Here is a 23732-nt window from a genome sequence, read left to right as displayed (position 1 = left end):
GTGAGAAAGTGCTATAACAGAGCAAAAAGAGATAAAGAGGAAGATGAAATCAATTTTGGAGATAGCTGGGTGGGAAGAAAAGGTTTAAAAAAGGCTTTGAGAAGGAGATGAAATTTTTTGCTAGGTTGAAGGGTCAGATTTGGAGATGAATGCTTTGGAGCAGGGAGGGCCATTCCAACAGAAAAGAAAAGAAAAAAAAAGCTGTTGAGAATGAAAAATATAGGATAAGCTGAAGAAAGGGCTGCAAAAAGAGAGAAAGAAATGAAATGGGGGCTGAGGAGGGCCAAGGTTGGTCAGATTATAGAGGATGTTGAGTGCTGGCCTATGCAGGGAATAAGGAGCCCTTTAAGGTTTTTCAGCAAGAAGTGAAATGATCAGAACTATATTTTTAAAAATCTGTACTGGGGGACACCTGGTTGGTTTCGCCGGCAGAGCATGCAACTGTAGATCTGTGGGTTGTGAGTTAGAGCCCCACATTGGGTATAGAGATTACTCTTAAAAAAATCTTAAGGTACACCTGGGTGGCTCAGTTGGTTAAGCATCAACTCGTGATTTTGGCTTCGGTCTTGATCTCGGGTAGTGAAATCGAGCCTGGCATTGAGCTCTGTGCTGGGCATGAAGCCTGCTTAGGATTCTCTCTCCACTTCTCCCTTTGCCGCTCCCCTCCCACCCTCTGGCATGAATGCTTGCTCACTCTTTCTAAAAAAAAAAAAATCAAGGGGTGCCTGGGTGGCTCAGTGGGTTAAATCCTCTGCCTTTGGCTCAGGTCATGGTCCCAGGGTCCTGGGATCGAGCCCCACATCGGGCTCTCTGCTCAGCAGTGAGTCTGCTCCCCACCCCCACCTGCCTCTCTGCCTATCTGCGATCTCTGTCAAATAAATAAATAAAATCTTTTTTAAAAAAATCAAATAAAATCATAAAACAAATCAAAACAAAAAATCAATGGGGCACCTGGCTGGCTCAGTCAGGGGAGCATGGGACTCTTGATCTTGGAGGCACGAGTTCAAACCCTAAGTTAAATGTAGAGATTACTTTTAAAAATATATTAAATAAAACTTAAAGGGGCACCTGGGTGGCTCAGTCAGTTAAACCACCAACTCAATCTCAGCTCAGGTCTTGATCTCAGGGTTCTGAGCTCAAGCCCCACAGTGAATCTAAACAAAACAAAACCAAAAAAAGGTGGAAACTACACTGGGTTCCTTGTCATATACTTGTCTAGAACCAAATTCTTTCAGGGCACTTTAGTTCATGAGCATACATTTATCAGTTGATTGTTGGTCTCCCCAACTACAATTTTAAGCTCTGAAAGGAGAAGGAACACGTATGCCCTGATACTTAACTGCTCAACAACAGTTAAGCAGGGGCACTGTGGTAGCCCAGTCGGGGCGGCTCAGTTGTTAAGTATCTGCCTTGGGCTCAGGTCATGATCCTAGGGGGTCCTGGGATCCAGCCATACATCAGGCTCCCTGCTTAGCAGGAAGCCTGCTTCTCCCTCTCTTCCACTCCCCTGCTTGTGTTCCCTCTTTTGCTGTGTCTCTGTCAAATAAATAAATAAAATCTTAAAAAAAAAAAAAAGATCAGTTAAGCAAATAAAGAAAAATTGTAATAATACCGGGGCAGCTAGCTCACTCAGTGGTAGAGTGTGTGACTCTTAATCTTCGGGTTGTGAGTTCAAGCCCCACACTGGGCTTAGAGCCTACATTAAAAAGAATTAAAATAATATTGCAGCAGACTGTACTATGGAATAGAGAGTCATTAACCATGAGATGACTGCAATAATATATGGATGAAGGCCTGAACTATGTCAGATGAAAAAGCAAAGCTCAATGGCAAGCTATTTAGAATAATCCAATTTTGGTGAATGATTAGATAAGGTAGGAAGTAAGAAAAAGAACCAAATTTGAGTCCAAAGTTTTGTGCCGTCATAACTGGAAGAAGTGTAATGCTTAGGAGAGAAAGGGATAGGCAAGTGTCAGAAATGATGGAAGTACGTTTGTAAGCAGATGCCAAATAGAAAAAAATTTTCCCTCCTCCCTCCTTCAGATTCACATACCCCAAAAGCTGCACAATAGCAACTTCTCTTCCTATAATTCCACTTCTAATAGCATTTTTAAAAAGATTTTATTTATTTATTTGACAGAGAGAGAGATCACAAGTAGGCAGAGAGTCAGGCAGAGAGAGAGGGGGAAGCAGGCTCCCCACCGAGCAGAGAGCCTGATGTGGGGCTCAATCCCAAGACATGTGATCATGACCTGAGGCGAAGGAAGCGGCCTAATCCACTGAGCCACCCAGGCGCCCCTCTAATTACATTTTTTAAGACTGCTCTAGAAGGATCAGTTCCAGAACAAAAATTAATGCTGAGTTTCACACCAAACTTCACCTAACAAGACCTAACAAAACCCAAAGTGTCCACCAAGAAGTATTGCTAGAAACATTGCTGGTAATTTGCCAAAAGCCCACCAGCTGTACTTATACACATAATAGAGCATACACTGCTGCATTCCCCAACAAATATTCAACTACAGCCTAAGAAACTACAGATACAAGTATGCAATACGGTACCAAGCACACAATGTGACCTAACTGCCAGGATCTGGATTTCATTCATGGTGTGGTTTGATTTCCAAAGGTTGCATGGCATCTACTCTGGCCACTTTTCAATTCAATACCCTATGCATCACTTGACACCTAAAAAACAAAACAAAAACCCATCTATAGGGGCGCCTGGGTGGCTCAGGTCATGATCTCAGTGTCCTGGGATCGAGCCCCACATAGGGCTCTCTGCTCAGCAGGGAGCCGCTTCCCCTTCTCTCTCTGCCTGACTCTCTGCCTACTTGTGATCTCTGTCTCTGTCAAATAAAATAAATAAAATCTTTAAAAAAAAAAAACCCATCTATAAAAACTACTTGTCACAGACTTGTACTCCTGGGGCAAATAATGCATTGTATGCTAATAAAAATAATTTTAAAATTAAAAATAAAAACTACTAGTATTTCTAATGTAAATCTTTCTAAAATATCAAATTCAAGTGGAGCACTTCTCAAACTAACCTTCAGATTACCCAAAAATTAGTAATATGTTGAAGATGGCTGGAAACAAAGCAAAGCATTCCCAGGACTTTTTGTGAGTCCAAAATAAACAATAGTTCCATCCACCAGATTTTTCTATTACAGACTGATAGATGTTTTAAATGGAAATTTATCCTGGGTGGCTCGGTTAAGGGTCTGCCTCCAGCTCAGGTCATGATCCCAAGGTCCTGGGATGGAGTCCCATATCAGGCTCCTTGCTCTGCTGGGAGCCTGCTTCTCCCTCTGCCTGCCATTCCCCCTGCTTGTGCACTCCTTCTGTCTCTGACAAATAAATAAATAAATCTTTTTTTTTAAAAAAAATAAAGAAATAAATGCAACTTTTAAAACCGTGAATGCTTCCAATGTTCAAAGGTAGATTGAACATGTGATTTTTGCTATATTAACAAAGAGAAAAAAAGACTAAAAGACCACCATCTTAACACTCAATAAACAGCCACTACTGGAAGTCCCCACTCCAAGAATTAACTAGGAAATGCTGATAAAAATTCTAACTTGGGGAATTAACGTGGTTATGTAATTTTATTCATTTAAACTGCCGGAAAGCAAAGATTTCTTAACATTATTGTCAATTCCACAGTTTCTATAAACACCTACCACCTTCTATCCCTCAGTCCCTTTACCGGGCATTTCAGGGATCCTCCCTGTTAGTCATACTTTACCAAATGTCACCAATTTAGCATTTTTTGGCATTAAATCACATAATTTTATTTTCCAGCAAAACACAGTGGGCAATCATATTTAATCCCAAGAAGTTAATTCAAAGCAAGTTTTCTAATGATTGGTCAAAAACGGAAAAGTACCTAACCCACCTCCAAGATCAGACCCATTTGACTCAAAGATTTCAGATAAAAGAGATTTAAAAATCTTAGATTGCTGACTTAACACACAAATTTGCTTCTGGCAAATCTTTCAAGGTACAATTTCCTTCTCACAATCTGAGGTGCTTTTTCTACAGCTTTTTGATTCCCACTTCTATGGCTTGAGCAGACTAGAAAAAAATATATTTGACAAGCTGGTGAACCTGCACAATAAGGGTATAAGAGCCTCTAAAAGAAGATGGCCTAGTAAAAAATGCACAGTAAAAAGCTTCACAAACATATCAAAGAGGAAGGATCAAACCCTAGAGAACCAAGGCTTTACTCATTAGCCTTCCTATATACTGACTATATTTTTGACACAGTAATAAAAAAACTTCTCACTATCAATAAGTTGCCTGTTCTTCCACCACAATCTTAGTATCATAAAATTCTACAACTAAATGGAACCTTGAGAGATGATTTTGTTTAATGTACTCATTTTACAAATAAGAAAGTGAAAACAGTGGAGTGACTAGCACAAGGTCACACAGCTGGTCAGAAGCATAATAGTGATGAGGTTTTATGATACCATGATACCCTATTCTATTCTTTGAAAAGCTGTATTAGCAAAGAAAACACTCTTAAATCAAACAATAACTTAACAGTAACTTAACTAAGCCACACAAAAATAAAATCCATCCACATAAGGAGAACAAAGGGTTAGAACAGGAAGTACTCCAAATTAAACAGAAAGCAGCAGCATTTAGGGGCGCCTGGGTGGCTCAGTGGGTTAAAGCCGCTGCCTTCAGCTCAGGTCATGATCTCAGGGTCCTGGGATCGAGCCCCGCATCGGGCTCTCTGCTCGGCGGGGAGCCTGCTTCCCTCTCTCTCTCTGCCTGCCTCTCTGCCTACTGGTGATCTCTGTCTGTCAAATAAATAAATAAAATCTTATAAAAAAAAAAAGAAAGCAGCAGCATTTGTATATCCAATCCAGGGGTTTCTTAAGGGCACAACCTCGCACATATTTTCTGAACCATTTTATTAGTTACTACATGCCAGGATGTGTGTCCTGGGTGTTTGTGAAATGTATCTCCTTAAGATGAGGCCACAATGACCCTAGTGGCAAAGGTTTGAAAAATGATAACTTCTGGTATAGATAACTGACGGTACTAAAGGAACCCACAAATGTGGTGCCAATAATAAAAAAGGACTGAACTTGAAGGGGGTAGAGATATTGCTGGGAGCAAGTAATCATGAAAACGGTGTAAGAATAAAAATCCAAGAGAGCAAAGTTGGTCATACACTAATGACCAGAGAGCACAATAAAAAGAAGGCAGTTTCAGAGCTTGCCTGGCATCAGACAGCTTTCACCTGCAAAAGAAAGAAGGAAAAAATTCTCACAGAGACAAGAGAAAGATTGGAGGTTTGCTCCTGAGTGATGGACTAGATATGACCTAATAGGTATTTGCCATCTCTTATTTCTGGGACTCTGATCCAAGAACAAACAGCAAGAGGACCATGAAAAATCAGCCCTGTTGGATCTGGAGTTCTGCCTTGACAAGATATAAAGCTCATTCATAGATCTGACTGTGCTCATGAGACTGCAGTTCAACTCCTGCTGCTAGAGCAAGGGGAGGGGGAAGGAAGATAGAAAGGGGTGAGTGGGAAGGAGGTGGAAGATCTGGGTTGTGACTATAATAGCTACAGTAATTAGAGTGTTTCCAAGCTGCTGGAGAAGTCTTCAGAGCAGGGAACTAGGATGAGAGATGGGGGAGGGGAAAAAGCACGAGGAAGCAAACTACTGAAAATGCTAGGAAAGTATATAGTGGTTTGTGAACAGTTTAAAACAAACAAACAACTGTGATGGCTTCATATGGGTAAATAAAGAACATTATATTCTTTCCGAGAAGTTAATGCTATACAAATAACTGCGAGGCTCCCACTTAAAGCTAGGTTATGAACCAGGTTTAAGCAGGTAACTGCAAATGTTCCTGTCTTTGCAGTGGTCTACTGGCCCTGGCCTTATACTGTTGCCTCCCTTTCCCCTAATCAATCAATCAATCAATCTATGTATCTAAAGCTCTCTCTATCCCTTAGAGAGCCTTCACTCCACTTGGAAAAGGGTTTTCTGAACTCTAAACAGTTAATATCACTTACTTCCCTTCAATCAACTGTTAATTAGTACCCAGTGAATTCAGCGAGGGGGGCAGCACATAGCCTGTTGTGTTGACCTAACACAGAAAATGACTAGAGGGCCCTAAAAAAATCAGAAAATAAACACCCAAGTTATTTGTTCATACATTTTTGGCTCTATGGCACCGCCTACTATAGTAGCACGAACACGTGAAAGAAAAATAATATATTAACAGAAGATGATGATGGTAACCTACAAGAAAAACCTGGGTATTTGCAAAAAACCTAAAAATAGAAAGTCCTCCTCCAAGTTATAGGAAATACTATGCTTGTTTCTAAGATAAATATATAGTTGAGGTATTATTTTCTTAATATGATTTGGCTTGAGATGATCTGATTCTAACAAGTGATGTTAATCTCAATGCCAGAGAAAAGAGTTATAAAGGTGCTAGGAGAAACTAAAAATGAAACAGGACATCTGAAGAGATGCAAACTTCATATGGAGATTTACATTCATAAAATAAAAACACATGCAAATTTCTTGAGGGAGGCATGTCAGGTAGACCTACACAAAAAGTCAATTATATCTTTTGCATAAAACCTGCTGGGTAGTCTCCCAGTGGGTTAAATCTATTTCACCACACTGAAAGCAAAGAATTTTCTCCTTCCCATTTCCCTCTAATAAACAAGCACTAGAAAACTGAATTACCACCATTTCCTTCCCATTCATAGGGCATAAAGCCAGAAATCACAGAACTACAATAAGGCCAGCTAGGACTATGTCTAAGGCATGTTGCTCAGTATTCTACAAGAAACATAGAGAAAGAAGAATCTCTTTTTTCTATTCCATTATCATCTTACTAACAAACCTGTATCAGACATTAAGAAATGTGAAACAAAGAGCAATTTCACACATATGAACTGAGCCTAAACCACGGAAGACCCAGTATTTTCTTGTCACTGTGGCATGTGATTCTTTAACCACCTGCTCAATAATCCCTCTTCAGCAGCACAGCTGCTGCCAATTCCACGTGCCCAGCTAGGCAGGTGCTTTGGTGAATTACCTGTTCCCTAGTGAAAAGAGTCCTTCACTGACACTTAGTGGGCCCAGATCCTGCCAATCAGCATCACCGATATTCATTTTGTCTGTCACAGCCAACTTTTATGAGAGATATCGTGATGGCATATTCAGCACACTATGTGATTTTGTATTTTGTGGGGTTTGCTCTTGTTGCTGTTGTTTTTTAAAGGAAATGGATTTTTAAAAATCAAGTAGAAGTGAAAATTCGACTGCTGAAAAGAAAACTTGCCACACAACATAAGGCTGCCTTATCTCAGAATGGCCCCATCTGTCTGGCAGTATTCCCATCCATGACTGGTTTTCCACAAGGGAAATAACAATTGCTCAGCTACCTATGTAGCAGAAGAAGGTGGCAGTTGCAAAGTGCTATGGTACCTGGCAGGAATGAGGGGGGGAAGAACTTCTGACGTCTCCATGGTTGAGTCCATGGCAGTAGTGTTTGGAGTCAAATAAATAAGGAGTGGCACTTCTAATCGCCAGAGCAATGCTAAACCCCTCAACAAATTATCCTGTTCCAGTCCTTTAGTTGCTATATGCTAATTGCAACATAATTACTACCAGGAGCCAAAATTATGCTCCTATATCCTCACGCAAAATAAGCACTAATCTGCCCAGCTATCTAGACCTCTCACAAGAAAACATTTTCTACCAAGAAAACCAAAGTGCTCTCTGAAAGATGGTCATAATCAGTAGACTCAGAAGACTCCCTGTGGCAAGGGCCCAACTCTGAAACCACTAATTCTAATCAGGGCAAACTTAACAGGAGTCTTTTGCCTTTGCTGTGACCTGACAGGATTCAGAATGAATGCCTACAACCCAAGGACAAAATGCTTTGGACTCAATTTAGGTGAGGCTTCACCCAGAGACCTTGGACAGGTAAGTTGGAAATACTCTAAAGACAGACAACAATTCTAAAAAGACTTTAAGATAGTTCTGTCATCAAGAACATGTTCCCTCCCAACAAAGCCCAACACCTAAGCGGCAAGTCATCACTTTAAGAAACTCACTGAAATAAAGGGATGAGGGAGGCACATAGACTCAGCACCTCAGAACAAGACCTCTACCAAAACCAAAGTCTAAAATTCCTATTCAACAATACCCTATAGGCTATGGTTGGCTATTATGTACACAGTGCATTGTGTGCAATTGCCCTCTCACAAGGAGTCTGATTTCTAATCTCTTCTTAAAAGTTTTCCTTAATACACTAAATGGAAACCTCATTTCTAATCCCAAATAATTTTTTACCCAACTAATAGTACCTAAATACTATCTGGACACTTCTATGAGATATTTAAAAGGACAGCGTTTCTTCTAGCTTATTCTCATCCTTCTCTTATTAATAAACCCCAAGACCTCAAATGATTTTTACATTCATCACTTTGACAAATTTCTCCCTAATATAAAGGCAGAAATGGCCTTTATGCACAATGGCAAGTCATCTCTTTTCATCAGAATTAAAATAAAGATTAAAAAGAAAGTTGTTTTGTTTCCATAGCCCTTGCCCAGATAGGCAAATTCTGTGGCTTTTTTGTTGTGCAATTATTACTGACCAGGAAGTCATCATTAAAAAGGTACTTGGTCCTTGACTCCCTATCTTAACCCTGCTAAGGTTTTTAGTGGTATTCCTAAACAAGCAAAAATCACTGTTGAGTGTCCAGTTTGTTTAAAAAGAAATATGATGGTTCAAACAAGAGTGGAAACCTCCCCTTGGAGTCTTCTTCCTTAAAGGTCTGACACAAACATCGGATTGAGTCTCCCAGACACGATTCCTCCACAACTTAGTACAGGCTAGCCAAAGAGGCAGGCACAACATGGCTGGCATTCCCTATTCTTCTGAAAAATGTGTGCCAATGAGCTCTGCATTGTTCCTCACTCAAAAAGAAGAGCCTTTCTGTCTGGCCTCCTCCAATGGCAAGCCCCAGTCTGGAAAAGGAAGAAAATGGCACTGAGGAGCCTGGGAGATGGAGCATATCCAAAGCTCTCAGACAAGACTTGAACCTATGACCTTCACTGTGTACACAATAGGCGGGTGAGAGGGACCGGTTTATCTCTGCAGCAGCAGTTCTCAGCCCTGGGGTAGCACTCCCGATAAAATGACACAGACTATTGTGTGTGGCAGCAGAACAGTCATCTCCTCACAACAGCCTAAACCAGCACTCCCTCCCCCAAGACAAAGCAGCAGGGGTGAAATTAACTCAAGGCTGCAGAGCAAAGCCTAGTACAGAAAAGAGAGGCCTGTGGGGGATTGGGGACTCTCCTCAACCCCTGGGGCTCTGGACACATGGCTAGAACAGACAGGTTTTCTCCCCCATCTTTCCCACTCTCATTTAGGTAGGAAGCTGCTTCTTAGAGAATTTAATCATCTGTGATTTGTTCAGAAATATTCCCCCTGAAGGGCTCTGATCTCTCCACCCTGTGTGAGCCTAATTCCTAGAAGCTGAAATGACTGTTTGCTGCTGCCTGTTTCACAAACACACATTAATTGGTCAGATGTGTCTCCTCCTCCTCAACCCCAGAGGGAGGAAGGAGAATCTGAGCAAAGCACAGAGATGATCCAACCGTAATTACACATAAAGGGAAAAGAGGGCAGCATGGGTTTTTCCAAACAGGACAGGGTCACAAATCCTCCCGGGGGTACAAGGAGAGCAGTTAAGGGCCAGGCCCAGGGATCCCTCCATCTTGAAGAAAAGGACAGGAGTAAATGTGACCTGAAGACTAGAAGGAGCACACACCCACAACCTACTTACTGCACACTCCGGGCCACCTTGCCCCCCCCACCCCAGGGCCGCGCACACGTCCTGCTCCCAACCCTTACCCCTGAACCCCCCTAACTCCCTGACTAGCCCCAGCCGCCTTAGGCCCCCTCGAGATACCCAGACTCGTCACTGAAACTCTCTGGCCTGTCCCCACAACCTGGTCTGACCCTAATCCTCTCTTGGGCACCCCTACCCTGAGGTTGAACCGGCCCCGGCCACGCTTTGAACTTCACCCCGCGCCCCTCGACGCCCCCTCCCCCACCCACGCAACGACCCCCCCTCCCCCCCAAACACACCTTCCCCTCGCTCCGCCCCAGCCCCCCAACCCCCACTTCCTCCGTCAGGCGCCGCTGCCCCCGGCCCCCCCAGCCCCCGCCCCCCTCAGCGCCACGGCCTCTCTCCTCCCCCAGCCCCGGCTCCACACAAAGCTTCGGACTCACCGCGCGGCCGGTCCCGGGAGCCGCCACCTCCGCCCGCCCGGGGCCCCGGGCCGTAGAGCCGCCGCTGCTACGGGGCCCAGGCCGCCATCCGTTCCCGCGGCCCCTCCCCCCCACCCCACCCCGCCTCAGCTCCGGCTCTCCGCCCCCTCCCCGTGCCGCTCCGCCCCGCCCGGCCGGTGCCGCTGTGTCCGGGGCCGCGGGTCCCTCAGCCGCCGCCACCGCCGCCGCCGCCGCCGCGATCCGGGACAACCAGGGCCGCCCCGAAGACCCGGAAACTGGACTACCGGGCCCTCGGATCTGGATTCCGGGCTGCGGTGGAGTCTGGAGCGGGAGTACGCCGGGGAAACCCGGAACCTGGATGAAAGAGCCAAATCCTGGGTCTCGGAATGCGCGGTCACACGGAGCCCGGATTAGAGTCGTAGCTCTGGGAATGCTGGAAAACCCGGCGAGCCGGTTAAAACAGAGATAAACTCGGAGAAAACCTGGACTGGAGAGCTCGAACCTAACGCTCTCCCCTCGTGGAAAGAACTCTCGCAGGACCAGACTTCGTCGCAGAGAGATCTCTGGGGAATCATATCTTAAATACAGAAGACACCAGTTCCGTAGGTGTCCAGAAGAAAAGGCTGTAAGGGGTCTGAACGTGAATATTCATAAAGAACAGAAGAGCAAACACAGCTCATAATGGTTTCATCCATTTTATCCTTTGGTTCAGCAAATTGTCAACCCCCTAATTTGTTTTATCCTTTGTTCTCCAGTTTCTTTCTTAGGATTACCACTTGTTTTTTTCTGCTAAGTACCCACTTCTCATCTTTCTATATCCCTTTTCATCTCACCATCCTGTATCACCAAATCTTGTTGCTTTTTATTATTTAAAAGCCCGATGCTGTCCTTCTGCAACCCACTATTCTAACGACTGTAACTTTTACCTTTCCGTATCTGCCATTCATCTGTGATTGCCCAGTACACTACATAGTAGACATTCAGTCCATGTTTACGTGAACCCTCCCACCCATCTCTCACTTGTGAAATATAAACTTTTCATGACCTCTTCCCTAAAACTTCCACCTCCTTCCATAGCAAACAAATTTCTTAATTCTCAAGGCTCCCCTTTCTTAGCCCCTTTTATGTCCTTCCTGTGTCCTTGATCATTTTAGCTCTGCAGTTTTTATCTTTCTTCCCTTCTCCTGAGGCATCCTTCAACAGTGCCGCTCAAGTGTGTGACTTGGGAATACAGCCAGGCCAAAAACCCCTTTACTCTCCATACACACACACACACACACACACACACGCGGTGGGGATGGGGTTGGGGGTGGCTAAAGATGAACACTAAGCCTGTCTAGCCTAGGAAGAATAATCTCCCTTTGGCCTACCAATATTTAACTTGTTCTAGTACAATATAGGGCAGTACTGATTCCAGGTGACAGCATACTTCCAATCTCTACTAGGCAATGTTACAAGTGAGGATTCACTATTTAGCAGGTAGACAAAGAGTAGGGTTTGGTATTTTAGACTTAAATACGACTTAATTAAGGGTTAACAGTCAAGTAGTCATCTTCTACTGAAGAGCATGACCCTATCACTGGGGAGGAAAGGACTGCAAAAATAGGGAAAAAAGGAAAATAAACACTCCTACAGTGAACCTCAATTTTTAGCCAAAGAAAGTTCGCAAGCCTGGAAGAACCACCAAAATTAAGTGATGTCCTGTACACTAAAAGACTTCCTGTTCCTCTAGACCAGGGGTTAGCAAATTACACTCACATGCTCACTGCATGTTTTGGTTATGTCCCATGAGCTAAGAGTGGTTATTACATTTTTAAAGGGCAGAAAAATAATCAAAATAATACTTTGTGGTGTGAGAATATAAAATTCATATTTCAGTGTCTATAAATAAAGTTTTATAGGCTCATAGCCATACTCATTCATGTATGCATTATCTATGGATTCATTTGTACTATAACAGCAGAGTTGAATAGGTGTAACAGAAACATGTATGACCGCCAAAGCTGAAAATATTTGCTATCTGGCCCTGTGCAAAAAAAGTGTGTGGACCCCTGTTCTGAATAAGCACTGTCCAACCGAATTTTTTGCAATGATGGAAATGTTCTGTATTTGTGCCCTCCAGTTCTGAAGTCACTAGCCACATGTGGCTGTTTGACCCTTTGAAATTTGGTTAATGGGACTAAAGAACTGAATTCTTAATTTCATTTAATTTAAATAACCACAAGTGGTTAGTAGCTGCCATATTAGACAGTACAGCTCTAGACTATTCTCAAATCTTCCGTATTGACATTTTTTGCCCCTTGTGCCAATATCTTACTCCCTTCCCGTGTCACACTCTATGTGGATTCTCAGTTCCCCCACTCCCCTACCCCCAGCCCTATTTGTCTGACTCCAAGCTAGAATATTTACTGGGTTTTCTTTCTGGGCTCTCCATTGTCACAACTGAAGTCTGATCAGTTTACCAAGTTTCACCCCGTGAATTAATCCACATTATGTGTACACATATAAATGGACATTTATACAAGTTTCTTTGTGTTGAAGGATGGAACTGTGCTATGTTCTTTCTTCTCTGTATGAGAGAAGTAGAAAAGCCCTCCACATGCTGGATCCCTTGTTGCTGCTGGAGCCTGTGTTATGGATCACCTCCCTCCAAACACATTCACAGAAGCTGAGAACAGCAGATGTGTACTTGCTATTTGAATCTCAAGGAAAAAAATTCCTTCATCGCAAGCCTTTCTTTCCTCCCCCTAGGCCTAATAAACTGAAGTTAGTTGATTTCTCTAGTTTAATAGATGCTTGCTTTTTTACTGGCCTTTTCTAGCTGGGCAGGAGAACAAACCCAATACTGTCTCAATCTTGGCTAGGAGTTCTAGCAAAAGCATTAAAAAAATTTTTACCAAACTAAATGAAATCCACATAAATGGGCTTTAGTAGAGACAGCAGTTAAAATGGAAAGAGATTAAAGGTTATAACTCATAAAAACCATTACTTTGTAATTATATGTAAAAGTAATCTTTAAAGTCTAGATTTTTTACAGCTACACCCTAGGAAAAAATGGGTTTCTGTAAACTTCCAGCTTAAAGAGAAAAGAGGGGATGCCTATTTCTGTTTCTCTAGATTAGCTATAGCAAGCAAAAACAAAACAAAAAACCCCACAAAACCCTTAGTCCATTCCGAACCTCTGACTACGAAGTCAAAGTCTCCTAAATCCTGACAAGAAAAAGTATCTGGTTTCATATATATCCCACTCTGAGCTTACATAATCAAGACAGGGACCTGCCTAGAAAAACAAAAACTGAATCCTTCAGGTACTGTACAAATCGAGAGCCAATGGACCCAACCATCCAAAAGGGGGCGCCGACGGCACCAACAACATTTAGGCAGCAAAAGAAAACAGCTCAGAAATGTGATACTTCCCTCAGGCCAAGCTGTCCCAGAGTTAAAAGGGTCAGTGCAAAGTGTTATAAAGCACTGAAAGGCAATTCCTGGGCGAATTTGTACTCAGGATGCTAAGAATTTCCACTAGGCTTTAAACTATGCTATTCATCACTGAGCAACTGAGGGCCATCTACCCCCAAGTCTCTCCCACACTTCCTCCCCGGTGTCCTACAAATAAAAGACAGACCTTACACCATCCCCATGTGAACTAAAGACAAACCTTCACAGTCTAACCATGAAAAGAAGTTTCCAAGTTACTCTGCCATTTACTCATGCGGCTCCACTGCATATTTTGGATGCTGAGGGGGGATTCTTGTAAACTTATAATGTTCTTGTAAACTTTCTTATCACAGCACACAAAATGGTTGCATAACCTGATCTTACAGGTCCTGATGTTTTTCTTTAGGCATGCATACACAATCTATCCAGGTGAAAAAAAAAAAAAAATCAATCCAGACTCCTCTGTGCTTGAGCTGCGATTCACATAAAAAGGCAGAAAACTTATGTTGTTGTTCCCTAGCCCTTCACCTTCTGCCTTTTGGTTTCATTCTGGAATTCAGAAAACCAGATAATTCCAGTGCAGAATTCATGGAATTACTGCTTGGTAATCTATTAACCCAGTGTGGATTCATTAATAGTACTAGGGTCTTCAGGAAACCAGAATGAAACTCCCCTCCCCCCGCAAAGAAGTACCATTAGCTGTCCTTTCCACTTTCTCTACAGAAGTTGAACAGGAAAAGAATGAGAATACTGCATGTCTGCATTACCGGAACAAGAATCGGGTGGGTTTTCCCTGGGAATCCAGAGTGATCAGGCCCCACAAAACCAGTGCCTAGAGCTATGCAACAAGCAGGGTTCACAGTTGAGTGAACATCAATGCATATGAGTGCAGGCATTTCAATGCAAATACATGCTGAATATGAAGGATTAAAGAAAGGGGAAATTAATCTTTTTCATAACACAGGGCACTTTTTTTTCCTCTCCTGTGCACTCTTTTTTAAGTCATGCACACAACTGCTGGAGGGAATCCAACTTCCCTAGTGTTGTGGTGGTGCTTTATAAAAAGCAGAACATACACATTTAAGACCATGAATTTCCTGAGGATGCCAGCAACTGAGATTCTGACAGCTCTACTGAACGGCCTCAGAAAAAAAGTGCTTCACTAAGTGGGGCCAGACTGATGAGTGAAAATCTCATTTCAAACCAACCTTCTATTTCTCAAAGCTCATAGCTTCCTGAGGTGTGGATGGTTTAAAGTGTTGGGTGGCTGCATTTGAGGGTATTTGAATACGTTTACTGAAGGGACTTTATTTTTTAGTTTGTTTCTAATTGCCCCATCCAAGTGATGGTTTTGCAATACCCACAACAATAAATAGGGCAGTTTCATGCTGCTTTAATAAGTGGCTCTATCTCCTCCCAGGCTGATCCTCTTATGACCTAACATCTCAAACCAATGAACAAAGTGGCAGCGCCCCTTCAGGTTATTCCTTCAAAAAAAAAAAAAAAAAAAAAAATCTGCCAAAGAAGGTTATTCAGCTTTTGAAGACTATTCACTTCAAGAGATGTTGGACTAGAGCAAAAAACCTGTTAAAACCCCTTCCAGTCCCATCACAGGATTGTATTAAACACAGGATTCCTCAAACATCCTAATACTCCAACCAGGCTATTGCTTTAAAAAGAAACTTTAAAATTCAAGTGGTTTCTCAAAAAAAATTGTTAACCTATGTTAAGAATTTTTGTAACCTCAAATCCAAGCCTCAGAGAGGAGAGTAATTACCAACTTGTTCTTTCCTCTTCTGATACCATTCTGAGAGAAATGTCAAAGACCTAGAATTTTTAAAATAGCATTTTATAAATAATGTATTCAAAGATTTTGACCTACTACATAAAGTAAGAATCCCACTCTTTAAGAAAAATATACAGATTTAGGTAAGAGTTTAAATTCTAAGAGATTCAAGCCTGATGCCAAGTCTTTAGATTTCTAATGCTTCAGGTTCCAAAGGACCAGCGGATAGCAATTTTAGTACACAAAACTCCACTATGTTGTTTAGTTCCTTTTCTCCTGGGTCAGACAGCTTTATTCTGCTTCATTAACCCCTTCTTTGCTCCTTGATGGATCTTGGAATCCAGTTTCCCTGTAAGGGAGAAAAAGAAGCCTCATTATTTATTTTTTATATTTGCAATGCAAATCTTTCATGGCCTCGCAGGTCCTCTGGTTACTGTGTTCCTGTCACATTCAATTATCTTGCTTCAGGACTCAGATACTTTCAAACTTCAGAATTTCATTCTGTAAGAATAAGGAATCAGTGGGAATACTGTTTAAGGACACACAAGTGTGGGCACTCTCACTCACACACACACACACACACACACACAATAAGTATTCACTTAAAGAATCTAAATAGTTTATATTTCTAATTATGTAGCTACTATGAAAGAAACACCATGGTTTCTCAGGATGTCTGATGCTAAGGCAAGTTTTTAAAGAATACACACATGTAATAAAGGAAGGCATTTCACACAGTGGGAAACTCATTCTTCTGACCTGTTAACTGGCTGAGCATAATGCATGAACCTCCCTTGCAGTGAGAAAAGCAGTTGAGTTCACCCCTTTGCAGCCTCCAACCTAATAGGGGGAGGGACCTGCAGCAGTGGAGTAGAATCCACATGAATGCTTTATTGACAAAGGGCCCCTATCACAAGCTAAGAAGGGCAAAGGTCATAGGCTGTATGACTCTCCTAAGTGTTAAAGTTAGAAAACAAGCAACCTTCCTGTCCCAGGTGACCCTAATGAGAGGTACTTCACTGATGTGGTCCCTGACCTCTGACCCCTCAAATCTACCAGGACAGGGTTTGGTTCAGTGGTAGCAGCCTTAAGGACTATCCCTCTCATGAAGACAATCTTAACAAAGTTCCTGTTTTGCACATTGCTTTCTCCCACAAGACTCAGTTAAGTCAATAGAGATGGGCATGCTGAACTGAAACAGAAACAGGGCAGTTCGGTCTCACACACAAAAAAAATAATAAAAATAAAGACTTAACAAATAAGTAAGGAGCCTCCCTTCAAGGACAGCCAGGTGAAAGTGTGACCCATAACTGCCCCATATTTGTCATCACATAAAACCTGGGGCAAGTTATTTAGTCTCTCTAGACCTCAATATTCTCATTTCTCTAACTAAAATAAGAATACATGTCTTGACTGCTGCAAAAGACTGTGAGAAAAATAATCTCAACCTAACAAGTTTCCCTGTTTTCCTAAATTTTGTTTTCTTTTCCCCCTTCATCTCTCTGGAGATATACCGGTCTCTGGAATAACATTACTTCTCAGAAACCATCCTTCTTCAGAAACCATCACTAAGTAATGCCCGGAATGCTGTCCACAATAGTCACAAAGCTGTTGATTTTAATTTGGGCTTTAGAGCACAGAGTATTCCCAGGGATTTAGAAGTCTTTCATTCCCCAGGCTGCCCAGCTGGAAATTCGAACATGTGCCAGCAATCTGGCAAAAAGCCATATTACAAGGCACGTTTGCCTTTGAATCTCTAACACTACCATAGTGGGTGCAAAATGATAGGTGCTCAATAAATATTTTCATTAAATCAATTAAACAAAGAAAGCAGACATTACAACTCCAAAACCTTTGAATTATAGGAACTAAGTCACCAAAATTAGCAGATATCAGATAAACATGAGAGTATCCATTGTAAAGGTGGTGGTACCCAGAGGTATAAAGAAGTACTGCATCCTATTCAACTTTTTAGGGCAAGCGAGGACAGAATTCAGAATTCCACCTAGGACTCTAGACTTCTAGTTTTATGTATGAGTAAGTTAGAAGACTGAGGTCCTAACTGTAGTTCTGAGACTACCTAGCTGTATGTGAGGAAGTCGCCTAGTCACTCTCATCTTCAACTTTTTCGATGCTAAGAGGAAATGGGACATATAGCACAGAAGACTCCTTCCAGCTCTGATATTGTGCCTAAAAGTGAAAAATGATTGGAATAATTTGTTTCTGAGGCAACCTGATAAAGTAAAAAGAGCAGAAAAACCAAAGACAGAAAGATGTGAGCAAAATACAATTTCTATAAACCTATTTACTCAGCTGAAAAATGAAAGGAGGGAAAAATTCCTACTAACTTACAAAGTTGAGAAAATTAAAACTAATATCGAGTGTTTTCTAAATACCAACCACTGTGCTAAGTCTTTTATATACACTAAGTCACTTAATCCAATAACTAATTGAAATACTGTATGTTAAAGTGCTTCATAAACTCAAAGTTCTCTGAAAAAGTAAGGTAGTCATATTGATGCTGAGGCTTGGGAGTTGTGTTTCTTATTCATGGTCTCAGTTTACAACCCTAGACAAGTCTTTTAACTACATGTATTTCAGATTCCTCATATAAAACAGAGACATTATCTTCTTGACACTCTCAAAGCTTTACTGTTTAAGAACATTCCAAGTACAATCTTGGAAACTCCAGTCTGATTGTGAAAGCCCTCAAGTGAGACCAGCTCAGGAAAGACCAACCCATAGGAGCAAAGCACTCAATGGGTAGGCAAACTAATCCTTGGCTTCAGAGATGATGTCGTAAAATGGAAAACTAATAGGAAGAAGGAGATATAGATAGAGGAAGAAGGGATTTCCAGAGCATTTCCAGGAATGCAGAAATTCTTTCATCTCCTAGACTACCTAAGAAAACCATACAAGTGCCAGCAATCTGTGAGCTCCTCATAAGTAAGAACTTCTCTGCATCCCTAACATCTACCACAGGGACTACCAATAGTGGCAATTCTTGGGCCAGCTGCAGTCATGAAGGCAAGGGACTGGGGCTTCTTGCATGAAGAAGCAGTCGTTACCGTTGCCCTCTGAACTCTGAGTTCTAGTTCAGCCTCATCTTTCAAGACTGGGGACCTGGACAGTTAACTACAGTAACATACAATATACTCTCTTAAATGCAGAGTGGTGATGCTTAGTTTTGGTATTTCCCCAACATTTCTACATATAGTACCTACAGCATTTCAGTGTTAACCACATCCTCAATCATGATGCCTAAAAGAAAATCAAATACATGTACAGCAGATGGACAAGAAGTTAAAAGGGGGAAAAGTATTTGGCATCAATCGATATAACTCTCATAGGGATTTTCACATGCTTTGCATAACATATAAGGCAGTATTTGCATGAGTCTCTAGAGCATGGAATTCATTTGAAGAATTTCAAAGATTTCCTTTATCTCTTTGAGCATTTCACCTAAATACTCTACTATACTTTTTTGCATTTCCTAATTTGAGCAGACACACAGCCAAGTGATCATATTGCATATTGCTCTTTTCTGAATTATTTCAAATTCAAGAAACATAATTATCTCCAGGTCAAGCAAGCTCAAGTTTATGTGCCCAAAAGCATAAATCAAAATATATGCCTTTACTTCCAGTTATGGAATGAATAAGGAATGAGAATAAAAGGTACAACATAGAAAAATACAGTTAGGGGCACCTGGGTGGCTCAGTCGTTAAGTGTCTGCCTTTGGCTCAGGTCATGATCCCAGGATCCTGGGATCTAAACCCGCATCAGGCTCCCTGTTTGGTGGGAAGCCTGCTTTTCCCTCTCCCACTCCCTCTGCTTGTGTTTCCTCTCTCATTGTGTCTCTCTCTGTCAAATAAATAAAATCTTAAAAAAAAAAAAAAAGAAAGAAAAATACAGTTAATGATATTGTAATCATATTGTATGGTGACTGATAGGTACACTTGTGGTAGGCACAGCATAACGTATAGGGATGTTGAATCACCACGTTGTACACCTGAAACTAATGGTGTATCAACTATACTCAAAAAATTTAAAATATGTGTGTGTGTGTATGTGTATAAAACCTTAATTTAAAGCATATATATATGTGCATATACGTGTGTGTGTATATATACACACACACACACGGTAAACAGGTAAATTTCTAAAAGCTTATTTGCAAGTCAGAGTTTGGAACTTGCATATCTCATAGAACTAATCTATAGAAGATTCATAAGCCATCCTACAATAGAAAAACAAGAATAAAAACATTTAAGTCATAGGGCTGTAATTGAAGGAGAGTATATTATTAATACCATGGACCTTAACCACTTAGCGTAATGATGTATCTAGAAGAAAATGTGAAGCATTTCAAATTAAGAGCCAAATACATATTTTCCCCTGTGGCAGTGGGAGTAAAGACTTTTTCTAGCTGTCAGCTACTGAAGGTAGCTCCTTCGGCCTATGGGGAAGGAAGTTCTGGCAGAGTGTAAGACTTTTGTTTTTTTATTTTTATTTTCAATTTTTTACCTAAATTTAATTTAGTTAACATATAGTGTATTACTAGTTTCAGGGGTAGAATTTAATGACTCATCAGCTACATATAACTCCCGAGTGTAAGATTTTTAGAGATGGTAAAGAGGAATGAAGGATGAAGGAATAAAGTGTTATAGGGAATAGAAACTTTACACCAAACTAAATCCTCAGGTAAAACATAATTTTTTTTCTTTCTGGGGAGCCTGGCTGGCTCTGCCTATAGAGCATGTGACTCTTGATCTCAGGTTCATGAGTTCACAAAGGCCCCACATTGGGCATGGAGCTTACTTAAAAAAAAAAAAAAAAATTCCTGAAATACACAGGGTCAACCCATTCTTTCCTTTTTTTCTTTAAATTTCGCTATTATTTCTGACCAATGTTTTACCCTGTCTGGCCTACCATGGAAGAAGCTACAGTCTCACAATTTCTCTCTAGTCCTATTGTCCCTGAAAGAAGCATACAGCCCATTTTGGATTTTTAAAGCTTTTTTTTTTTTTTTTTAAAGATTTTATTTATTTATTTGACAGACAGAGATCAGAGGTAGGCAGAGAGGCAGGCAGAGAGAGAGGGGGAGAAGCATTCTCCCTGCTGAGCGGAGAGCCAGATGCAGGGCTCGATCCCAGGAATCTGAGATCGTGACCTGAGCCGAAGGCAGAGGCTCAACCCACTGAGCCACCCAGGCACCGGCTTTTTATCTTTTAAGAACAGAAGCAATGGGGGAAAAGACAGGAGGTTACTAAAGCTCTCTCCTAAGAACATCACTCCCCCCACCCCTCATTAAACCTTATCGAGAAAAACAGGCCAGTATAGGTATTGAAGGTAGGTCTCTGGGAGAGAAAGCAATAGCGTAAAACATTTCAGAGAAATATCTAAACTCTGTTTATACAGAACGTTTTCTCAAAGGAGCTAAGCAGCAGATAAAAACCAAGATAGGGAAGGAAGCTAAGAAAAGGTTATAGGGACTCAAGATCAAGCAGCACTAGATATGGGAGAAAAGACCTAAAATCTTTGGCTCCTACCACCAGTGCTGCTATGGGTGCCTAGAGTTAAGGTGAGAATGAAACAAAGAGGGATAGACTGCCACAACCAAAAACGAGAAAAGAGAGATTTAAGTCCTAAATAGTGGAGGGGCGCCTGGGTGGCTCACTTGTTAAGTGTCTGCCTTCGGCTCAGGTCACGATCCCAGGGTCCTAGGATCAAGCCCCACATGGGGCTGCCTGCTTGGCAGGAAGGCTGCTTCTCCCTCTCTCACTTACCCTGCTGTGTTCCCCCTCTTACTGTATTTCTCTCTGTCCATTAAATAAATACATTTTAAAAATCTAAATAAATAAATAGATCCTAAACAGTGGAGGAGCGCCTGGGTGACTCAGTCGGTTAAGTTCCAAGTCTTGATTTTGGGCAAGTCATGAGATCGAGCCCTGCATCTGTCTCTGTGCTCAGCGAAAAGTCTGCCTGATATTCTATCTCCCTCTTTCCCACCCCCAGCTTGCACTCTCTATCTCTCTCTAAAATAAAATAACTAAATAAAATCTTTTTAAAAAAGGGGGCGGGGCACCTGGATGGCTCAGTGATTAAAGTCTCTGCCTTCGGCTCAGGTCATGATCTCAGGGTCCTGGGATCGAGCCCCACATCGGGCTCTCTGCTCAGCTCTTTCCCTGCCTACTGTGATCTCTGTCTGTCAAATAAATAAATAAAATCTTTAAAAAAAAAAATCTTAAAAAAATAAAAATTCTAGGGATGCCTGGGTAGCTCACTTGGTTCAGCATCTCCATTTGGCATGATCTTGACATCCTGGGATCGAGTCACACATTGGGCTCCTTGCTCAGCGGGGAGCCTGTTTCTCCCTCTACCTGCTTCTCCTGCTTGTACTCACTTTCTCTCTCTCTCTCTGACAAATAAATAAATAAAATCTTAAAAAATAAAAATAAAAATAAATAAAAATCCTAAATAGTGGAGGGGGCACCTAGTTGACTCAGTCAGTGGACCAAGCAACTCTTGATTTCGGGTTTGTGAGTTTGAGCCCCAAATTAGGGGCAGACATCACTTAAAAAGAAAATATTTTTTTTTTAAGATTTTATTTATTTATTTGATAGACAGAGATCACAAGTAGGCAGAGAGGCGAGTAGAGAGAGAGGGGGAAGCAGGTTCCCCACTGAGCAGAGAGCCCAATGTGGGACCCAATCCCAGGACCCTGGGATCACGACCCGAGCTGAAGGCAGAGGCTTTAACACACTGAGCCACCCAGGTGCCCCTAAAAAGAAAATCTTTAGGGGCTCCTGGTGGGCTAAGTTGTTAAGCATCTGCCTTCAGCTCAGGTCACGATCCCAGGGTCCTGAGATCCAACCCTGTGGCGGGCTCTCCACTCAGCAGGAGGCCTACTTCTGCTCTCATCCCCAGGCTTGTGTTCCCTCTCTTGCTGTGTCTCTCTCTGTCAAATAAATAAAATCTTTAAAAAACAATAAATAGGGGCGCCTGAGTGGCTCAGTGGGTTAAGCCTCTGTCTTCCGCTCAGGTCATGATCTCAGGGTCCTGGGATCTGGCCTGCATCGGGTTCTCTGCTCGGCGGGGGGCCTGCTTCCCTCTCTCTCTCTGCCTACCTCTCTGCCTACTTGGGATCTCTCTCTGTCAAATAAATACATAAAATCTTAATAAATAAATAAATAAATACATGAACAAATTCTAAATAGTAGAGAGGAAGAAAAAAACCTTCCAGGACCACTTAGCTACCTGCTGGGATACAGTCTGAAGTAAATAATATATGTAAGTCAAAGGCAATATGTTCAGATTTTCTGATATGTATGAATCTTAAGAATATATGTCTTGTAAATCATGAGGGTTGCCTGAATTTTGTGCTGAACATATATTAATCTAAATTCACACTCCAAGTATTTTGTGATCAAAAGCAGTATTACTCAGTGTAGTTAGCCGAGCAACAGAATCAGTATCACTTGGGAGAGGGCCCAGAAACCTGTGTTTTAACACATTTCTAGGTGATTTTAATTTACAGTACAGTTTGAAAAGTACTTCTCTAGGGGCACCTGGGTGGCTCAGTTGGTTAAACATCTAAGTTCAGCACACATCGTAGTCTTAAGGTCCTGGGATCCAGTCCAGAGTTGTCAGTGAACAGGGAGCCCCCTTGTCCCTCTGCCCTTCCCCTGACTCATGCGCTGCCTCTCTCTTTCAAATAAATAAAGTCTTTAAAAAAGAGAGAAAGAGAGAGAGCGGAAGAAAAGTACTTCTCTATAAAATAGGTTTATCAAATGGCTAGTTGGTCCCCAGGTACAGGGTAAGGTAGAGTTGTGCACAGCTGAAGACAATGCTTGCCCCCAAATCATCCAGTTCACACAATGGGAAAGAGTGCCACAGAGGCACAAAACAGTAGCTGACATGGGCAAACGGGAGTGTTGTTGAGGTGGTTTTTAAAAATAAGCTAGGCAGGGGTGCCTGGGTGGCTCAGTGGTTAAGCCGCTGCCTTTGGCTCAGGTCATGATCTCAAGGTCCTGGGATCGAGCCCCGCATCGGGCTCTCTGCTTGGCGGGGAGCCTGCTTCCTCCTCTCTCTCTGCCTGCCTCTCTGCCTGCTTGTGATCTCTCTCTGTCAAATAAATAAATAAAATCTTTTAAAAAAAAAAATAATAAGCTAGGCAGAGAGGACACCACTATGTGTTTCCTGAGATTTT

General features: G+C 41.9%; 2 protein-coding genes across 6 annotated transcripts in view; both read right to left on the bottom strand.

Annotated features, from left to right (window-relative positions):
- Positions 1–10384, bottom strand: part of ZNF609 (zinc finger protein 609) — a 231184-nt gene extending 220800 nt beyond the window's left edge. For both annotated transcript variants that reach the window (XM_044229614.1, XM_044229615.1), the window contains exon 1: positions 10297–10384. The gene's annotated coding sequence lies outside the window, so the exon portion shown is untranslated. The remainder of the gene's footprint in view (positions 1–10296) is intronic.
- Positions 10385–15567: 5183 nt separating this feature from the next.
- Positions 15568–23732, bottom strand: part of TRIP4 (thyroid hormone receptor interactor 4) — an 89607-nt gene continuing 81442 nt past the window's right edge. For all 4 annotated transcript variants that reach the window (XM_044232447.1, XM_044232446.1, XM_044232448.1 and 1 more), the window contains exon 13: positions 15568–15869. In XM_044232447.1, the coding sequence (XP_044088382.1) occupies positions 15802–15869 (68 nt within the window). In that variant the 3' untranslated portion in view covers positions 15568–15801. The remainder of the gene's footprint in view (positions 15870–23732) is intronic.

The sequence above is a fragment of the Neovison vison genome, chromosome 13 (genome assembly GCF_020171115.1).
Source record: "Neovison vison isolate M4711 chromosome 13, ASM_NN_V1, whole genome shotgun sequence".
Classification (NCBI taxonomy): domain Eukaryota; kingdom Metazoa; phylum Chordata; class Mammalia; order Carnivora; family Mustelidae; genus Neogale; species Neogale vison.
Note: the sequence above shows the minus strand (reverse complement) of the source record. Positions and strands in the feature narration are given on the sequence as shown.